Source organism: Hyperolius riggenbachi, chromosome 9 (assembly GCF_040937935.1).
Source record: "Hyperolius riggenbachi isolate aHypRig1 chromosome 9, aHypRig1.pri, whole genome shotgun sequence".
Lineage (NCBI taxonomy): Eukaryota > Metazoa > Chordata > Amphibia > Anura > Hyperoliidae > Hyperolius > Hyperolius riggenbachi.
This window is the reverse complement of record NC_090654.1, coordinates 288,170,839-288,179,444: the sequence shown is the minus strand read 5'-3', so window position 1 is coordinate 288,179,444 and position 8,606 is coordinate 288,170,839. Positions and strand designations below refer to the sequence as shown.

Below are 8,606 nucleotides of genomic sequence, written 5' to 3'. Positions count from 1 at the left end.
ATGTTACAGCAGCTTGTAATTTGCAGCCCAGCTGTCAGGGTCATGCGGCAATGATCTCACCTGGTCTGGGGGTCCTTGAGGTATCCTCCGTGCAGCCGGGCCGGATTGCTGCGGGGGAATCGGAGCGCCGTGGTTTGCCGCGGGTCGCACTTCCGGGTCGGGCTCTGGGCGGAAGCATCTGTTTGTGCGCATGCGTCTCTGGCGATGGTTTGGTCTCTGTTGCCAGGAGATGCGTGCCGAACTGGGCGGAAGCGGCGTCTGGCATGTTGTACGCGTGCGCGGCGGCAGGCGTACGTGATGACGCATGCATGGCGCCAAAGTCAATCCCAGAGCCGGCCCCCCTGCAGTATAAAAGGCAGCTGTTCACAGCACTCTGCGCTGATCTGTCTGTCAGCTAGTGTGTCTGTTCGCCAGTCCTGTTGTGTATTGTCTGATCTCCTGTTGCTGACCCGGATTGTCCTGACTACTCTTGATCTCCACTCCTCTGGTTTGACCTCGGCTTGTTTCTGGACCTCCCTGTCTGCTGCCAGCCCTGACCCGGATTATTACCCGTCTTGACCCTTTGCTGCCTGCCTCTGACCCGGATTGCCTAAACGTTCTGCAACTGTGCTGCCTGCCTCTGACCCGGATTGCCTAAACGTTCTGCAACTGTGCTGCCTGCCTCTGACCCGGATTGCCTAAACGTTCTGCAACTGTGCTGCCTGCCTCTGACCCGGATTGCCTAAACACTACATCCTCCTGTTATCTGCCACTCAGAGACATTTCAAGACTCACCTCCACATCGGGGTGTCCCCTGTTCTCCTATCCACTGTCGGGGAATTCCGGAGTGCAACCTGGTGAACAATAGGCAGCTGAAAGTCCATCGTCCCTTGCGGGGCGCTCTGGTGAACACCCGTGGGCACTTAGACTCTGCACTCTCAGGGTTCTCTCACCTCAGTGGAGTGGTCAACAGCGCACCACCGTAACACCAGCTCACAGCACTGAAAAATCAATGTGCTGTTCACAGAGCACATGTTCCGCTAGAGTATACTGCATGAGTCCGCTATTGTTCCTAGCCACATGGCTAATTAATATTCACTGCACAGTAGTCTTGTCCGTATCATGAACCATTAGGATCTTTGATCCTGATTTTTTTTGTGAGTCGAATCATCAGGAAGCAGGGTAAGGGAGGATATGACATCACAATTGGCTTCATACAAGACAGACAAACATGGAACCTGCCATGAGCTGTCAGGAGCATCAATCTCTGCAAATACTATATAAAAAGTCTGTGAAAGCCAAACGTGGACAGTGAAATGCATATGTAATGTAAGTACAGCCAATATTTAGCTACTGATATATGTGTTTTTTTTTTTCCCTCTGAGAGCCTATACCTAACAGCTCCTCTTTAAGCCACCAGCAAGCAAGAAAATACTCAGAATAATATTGATAGTACTTTTTCACCTACTGTTGGTACTTTTTCAAGAGTGTTGAAAGGTTATTTTAAGATGAAAAATTATCTCTTAGGAGAAAACTTGACAAGTGAATTGAATAAGTGACTAAAAAGTTAGGAGAAATGCCAAAAGAGGTGTATATTTTTAGTAAACTAGGCTGGAAAAGTGGACAAAAGATGTGCCACAAATACCCTAAAATGGAGAGAAGAATTACTAGAAATATCCTAAATTACAGAGAAAGGGTACCTTGAATACCCTAAAAGGGAGAAAACAAATACCATAAATATCGTAAAGAGGAGTAACGAAGTACTATAAGCTGAAGAAGGGAATTTGTGTATCACATAGGGGCTAATGCAAACATTGGCTATTGGGTACCAAGAACAGAAATTTGGGGCCCTGAAATGTATCATTTTTAGATATTTTGTTTTTGAAATTTATGTTTTTTGAAATTAATTTTATTGTCTTTAGGTTATTTTCAGCGGGGTAGGGACGTGGTGGGGTAAAGGCTAGACACCAGGAAGGGGGGTTTAGGGTTAAGTGTAAGGAAGGGGGGGTTAGGGTTAGGTGTCAGGAAGAGGGTTTTGGGGTTAGGTGTCAGGAAAAGGGGGGGGGGTAAGGGTTAGGCATCAGGAATGGAGGTTTTAGAGTTAGGTGTCAGGAAAGGGTTTTAAGGGTAGGCATAAGGAATGCAGGTTTTAGGGTTAGTTTCCAGGAAGGGTGTTTTAGGGTTAGTTGCCAAGAAGGGGGTTTTAGGGTTAGTTGCCAGGAAGGGGGGGTTAGAGTTAGGTACCGGAGGGTGAAGTTATCTGGAGTATGGTTAGGTTTAGCTGTATAGATGTCGTGAACTCAGAATTTTCCGTTCACTTCTGCAAATGTTCACGAACAGGCGAACCGTTATAGACTTCAATGGGCAGGCGAAATTTAAAACCTACAAAGACTGTTTCTGGCCACAAAGGTGATGGAAAAGTTGTTTCTAGGGGTCTAACACCTGGACAAGGGCATGCCGGAGGGGGATGCATGTCAAAAATCCCACCAAAAATTGTGGAGTTGACGCAAAGTTGGGTTTTAATCCCTAAAGGGCAGAAATCACATTACATTCCTACAAATAATGCACTGGAGTGATACTGTGCCTGCAACTTAATGTAGCAACAATAACAGCAGTAGTGTGCACAGCTCTGGGGGTCAGTGGGCTGTGGAGTGTCACAAAAACCACAGGAGACCACCTCAAAAGGGCTGTTTGGGGTGCTTTTCCAGCAAGTGAGGAACAAGAACACAGGCCTAGCTAATGCTTTCCCTACCTATCTGCAGCAAGTCTGACCCTGCTCTCACTAACAGTCAGCAGCCAGCAGAGAATTGATCCAATATGGCCACCGCAACTGCTTTTTGATAGGGGGGTGGGGGTCCAGGAAGTGGTGCTAACTGATTGGCTGCCATGTGTCTGCTGACTGTGAGGCAGACACATAGGGGGCAGGTTGAACATATGTTCCATATGAACCATATTTTCGAAGTTCGGGGAGAACGCGAACAGTGGAAATTCGCCGGGAACTGTCCGTTGGCGAACTGTTTGTGCCGTCTCTATTCAGCTGTAGCAAAATATCGGTAGCATTTACCAATGTTTTCCTATTGTCATAACCACTGTAGATATTTTTTTTTTCGTTTTCATTTAGCACCCGATTCACAATGGTATTTATCATGTAGACTTATATTAGTTACACCCCACGCCCAAGTGGAGATGAAACTGAAAGCCGAGAGGTTGAGAAAGAGAGAAATTCTCTCCCCTGCCCCTATTATTTAGGGCCCGTTTCCACTATTGCGAATTTGCATGCGTTTGCCGCATGCGAATTCGCATAGTCAATACAAGTGGATGGGATGGTTTCCACTTGTCAGGATTTCTGAGCGTTTTTGTCCGTGTGAAAAATCCGCATGGCAGAGCCATCAGAATTCACATACCGCTATGCGGGTGTATGCGAATTTTCATGCGAATTCGCACAAAATCAATTGAAAAGCACATAGGCACTGCCATGGTTAAATTCGCATACAGCGTCATTCATGCGAATTCGCATGAAAATTCGCATACACCCGCATGCAAATTTTTACCGCGGCGATTCGCACCACACAAGTGGAAACGGGCCCTACTATTATGTCCCCCATTATCAGAGTGCTCAGAGTCCTCCAGTTTCTTCTTTTGTTTTTGTTTATGAACGAGTTCGTTGTTCTATTATTAGATAGGGAGTTCCTCTCCAGAATGGAAAACAATGAATGAAAAATAAAGAGTGGAGATGGAATAAAAATAGTGATATTTACACATTTCCAAAACGAATGGTGAATACAAATGTTTCACCAAATAGTTGGAGAGACGCTCTTTCTTTATAACTAGACCCCCCTCTGTCCCAAAACGGTAACGTCACGCTGCTCGTTCCGTCTTCAGTGTCCAGTGGGTGTTATTTTAATCATTTCTGGGGGCTGCAAATCTATGCAAATCCTGGCGGAAGATGGTCTAAAATAAAGTACGCCCAATTAAAATGTGAGTTTTGCCACCCAGTCAATAATATCAATAAGGGCCACAAGACACGACAATCGTTACATTAATAAAACGAGAACGCGTACATTTTCCTGAGAAATTATCCAATATGTATGCAACAATTATCCAAGGTATTGATCGCCAAAGAATTCAGTGTACCGTGAAGAATAATGTATTAGTTAAAGAACAATTCCAATTATTATGAGACAGGAAAAATGTGTTTCTCAACAATCCTATGTACAGATCGGTTTTATGGGGTGTCAGGAGTTTAGCAAACTTTATTGCAGAGTTTTTGCCTATTTCAATTCTGGAAGCAAAACACTCCAAACTGCAGAGACAGGAAAAGTGAAAATCAAAGACAAATAGCAAATAGCACCAATTAAAAACAAATGGGAGTATATGAATAGCATTGCTTGATTAAAGCTATCTAGTTTAAAGAGACTCAGAGATGAATATAACCAAAGATTTGATACTTACCCGGGTCTTCCTCCAGCCCCATAAGCACGGATGCGTCCCTCGCTGTCCTCCTGCGGTCTCGCGTTCAGCCGTGATCAGCCCCGGAAACAGGCTCAGTGGCATCCAGTCTGGGTCTTCTGTGCTTGCGGGGACCTCCTGCACATGCGCAGTAAGCCCGGCCTGCTACCGGGGCTGATCGTGACTGAGCGGCAGACCGCGGGAGGACGGCGAGGGACCCAGGAAGCCCCGGGTAAATATCAAATCTTTAATTATATTCATCTCTGAGTCTCTTTAACCTCCCTGGTGGTAACCCCAAGCTATGCTCGGGCTAGCCGCCGGGAGCTCAATGCAGAGCAATGGAGCGCATCCGGAATTTTACTCACCTCCTGGGGGATTCAGATGCAGGCAGCCATTCTACTTCCTCTCCACAGGGGCCAGGCTCTGAATCACTCTGGTGAGATCGCTGTCAGTGGTCTCTCTACAGAGTTACAGCGCCACCCGGAGGACGGAGGGAAAATTGCAGCACTGGAGCCCAGGGAGGTGAGTGAGTGCTATGGCTGCTGCTGGCTTTCTGGCTGGCAGCATGATTTATTTTCTTGGTTTTATGGTCCGAAACGTTCAGGAAAGACCCTAAAATCCAGAAATAATCATACCGCCAGGGAGGTTAAGGGCTGTTTAGCCAAGCAGGCACCACAGTCTGGATTTGGTAGGTCTTGACTCATAAAACCATTGAGGTCAATCCTAGTGATTTGTTCTGGTGGAAAGCCCCAACAGCCATCAGGGCCGCTTCTAGTCACAATGGAGTCCCCAAGCAAAAAAATTAACCACTTCAGCCCACATGCCATTTTACCCTTACCACAAAGAGCCATTTTCACCTGTTAGCGCTCCTCCCATTCATTTGGCCATAACTTTATCACTGCTTCTCACACCTGAATAGTCTATATCTTGGTTTGTTTGTTTTTCCACCACAAATTAGGCTTTTTGTGGGCAGTACTTGTTTTCAGTCATTATTTTATTTTTTATGCATTTTATAGGGAAGAACAAGAAAAAAAATATACACTATTTCTCCAATTCCATTTAAAATAAGACATGGTACTATAAATTAAACCCACCTAGTCCTAGTTATCATAAGACATAAAATTATGTTCCTAGCACAATGTATGGCAACAATATATTGTTTGGAAATAAAGGTGTATTTTTTTCTATATTTTTTTTGTACCCAGCCAATAATTACAAGCCCCTAGTTACAACAGTACTACTATACCCTCATGACATACATATTAACCTCTTGAGGACCATAAGCTTATACCCCCTACTGACCAGGTGATTTTTTACAATTCAGCACTCCACAACTTAAACGATTTATTGCTCGTTCATACAACTTAGCACCCAAATAAATTTTACCTCCCTTTCTTCCCACTAATACAGCTTTCTGTTGATGGTCTCTGATTGTTGCTTATGTGATCATAAGCTTTTTTTTTTAAGAATTTTTTTTTTAATACATCTATTTCTCTTATTCCCTTCCCTTTCTCTTATTTCTCTTATTCCTCCTCTTAAGCCCCCCTCCCCCCTAAAAACCAACAGGTTTTGGACCAGTCCATCTTTTCATCTTTCATGAGCACTTAGTGAATAGCAGTTGCTCTGTCCAGCTGCCAAAAAACTGTGTAGTGAGCAGGGAAGCAGGCCAGCATCATTGTTTTTTAGGGAATATCTTTATAAATAATGAAATCCTTGCTGAGAATCCCCTATGAAGAGATGGACTAGTCCAAAACCTGTCGCTTCTGTCAGATTTCTAATACCTACTGTAAGTGAGAGCAACATAGGAGAAAAGTCATTTATGGCTCATTTTACTCTGGAAAAAAATGTGCTTCTTATTTATCTATGTTTGCACATATTTACATTTGTTTGCCATAGTGTCCCTTTAACTTTCAGTGCCATAACACTAACAGGGATTGAAAACGTTCAACTAATTGCTGGCACTACAATCCAGGACGTTCAGCTATGCCACAGATAAGTAATGCAGTTCTTTTTATTCATTATTATTAGTATGCATTTATATAACACTGAAAATCTTCTGCAGCACTGTACAGAGTACATAGTCATGTCACTGACTGTCCTCAGAGGAGATCACAATCTAATCCTACCATAGTCATAGTCTAATGTCCTACCATATTATTATTATGTATTTATATAGCACTGACATCTTCTGCAGCACATCACAGAGTACGTAGTCATGTCACTGACTGTCCTCAGAGGAGCTCACAATCTTATCCTACCATAGTCATAGTCTAATGTCCTACCATATTATTATTATGTATTTATATAGCACTTACATCTTCTGCAGCACATTACAGAGTACATAGTCATGTCACTGACTGTCCTCAGAGGAGCTCACACTCTAATCCTACCATAGTCATAGTCTAATGTCCTACCATATTATTATTATGTATTTATATAGCACTGACATCTTCAGCAGCACATTACAGAGTACATAGTCATGTCACTGACTGTCCCCAGAGGAACTCACAATCTAATCCTACCATAGTCATAGTCTAATGTCCTACCATATTATTATTATGAATTTATATAGCACTGACATCTTCTGCAGCACATTACAGAGTACATAGTCATGTCACTGACTGTCCTCAGAGGAGCTCACACTCTAATCCTACCATAGTCATAGTCTAATGTCCTACCATATTATTATTATGTATTTATATAGCACTGACATCTCCTGCAGCACATTACAGAGTACATAGTCATGTCACTGACTGTCCTCAGAGGAGCTCACACTCTAATCCTACCATAGTCATAGTCTAATGTCCTCTCATATTATTATTATGTATTTATATAGCACTGACATATTCTGCAGCACATTACAGAGTACATAGTCATGTCACTGACTGTCCTCAGAGGAGCTCACAATCTAATCCTACCATAGTCATAGTCTAATGTCCTACCATATTATTATTATGTATTTATATAGCACTGACATCTCCTGCAGCACATTACAGAGTACATAGTCATGTCACTGACTGTCCTCAGAGGAGCTCACACTCTAATCCTACCATAGTCATAGTCTAATGTCCTCCCATATTATTATTATGTATTTATATAGCACTGACATATTCTGCAGCACATTACAGAGTACATAGTCATGTCACTGACTGTCCTCAGAGGAGCTCACAATCTAATCCTACCATAGTCATAGTCTAATGTCCTACCATATTATTATTATGTATTTATATAGCACTGACATCTCCTGCAGCACATTACAGAGTACATAGTCATGTCACTGACTGTCCTCAGAGGAGCTCACACTCTAATCCTACCATAGTCATAGTCTAATGTCCTCCCATATTATTATTATGTATTTATATAGCACTGACATATTCTGCAGCACATTACAGAGTACATAGTCATGTCACTGACTGTCCTCAGAGGAGCTCACAATCTAATCCTACCATAGTCATAGTCTAATGTCCTACCATATTATTATTATGTATTTATATAGCACTGACATCCTCTGCAGCACATTACAGAGTACATAGTCATGTCACTGACTGTCCTCAGAGGAGCTCACAATCGAACCCCAACCATAGTGTAGGGCTGTTATTGTAATTTCAGAGGGAATTCACAATGCCTGAAAGAAATCAACGTTAACACATGGGGAAGATACAACCTCCATACAGCGTTCATGAAATCAGAAAAGAAAACCTTTCTGTGCCTTTTTTTAAGAGGAGGGGAATTTTTCTTCCTCCCCATCTTTAGTGCATCTCAGTGCACCCCAAGTGTTCCTTTCTTCCTCCGTACAGCACCATGGAATAAGTTGCTGCTTTAAAAATCAATAACAAATGTTTAAAGGGAAGTTGTTCCCAGTTTGACAATCCTAAATTACCTCTTTCCCTCTTTCCTGGTGTGATTGGAGGAAGCAGAATGCAGACAGCGGTCCCTGCAATGTGTGGCTCTCACTACACCGTGCAGTAATGTATGCGATAGGCGTGTGTGTATTATGCAGGATTACATCATTTAAATTTCATGCTTTCAAGAGCAAATGGGACACCTGCCCAACCAGTCTGCCCATGCCCTGGAAACAGTTGTATGCCACAGCTCTGCTGATTATAAGGCAGCCTCTGCCCCCTTGTGGTGTAATAATAAAAATGCAGCCATGATGTGTAACTTAAACCTGTAATGAG

The 8,606-nt window shown here is 43.2% G+C and overlaps 1 protein-coding gene across 1 annotated transcript in view; it reads right to left on the bottom strand.

The window, feature by feature from the left end:
• C9H14orf132 (chromosome 9 C14orf132 homolog) overlaps positions 1 to 265 on the bottom strand; it is a 191,055-nt gene extending 190,790 nt beyond the window's left edge. Inside the window, exon 1 of the mRNA XM_068254980.1 lies at positions 61 to 265. Within this exon, the coding sequence (XP_068111081.1) occupies positions 61 to 265 (205 nt within the window). The remainder of the gene's footprint in view (positions 1 to 60) is intronic.
• Positions 266 to 8,606: the final 8,341 nt, after the last annotated feature.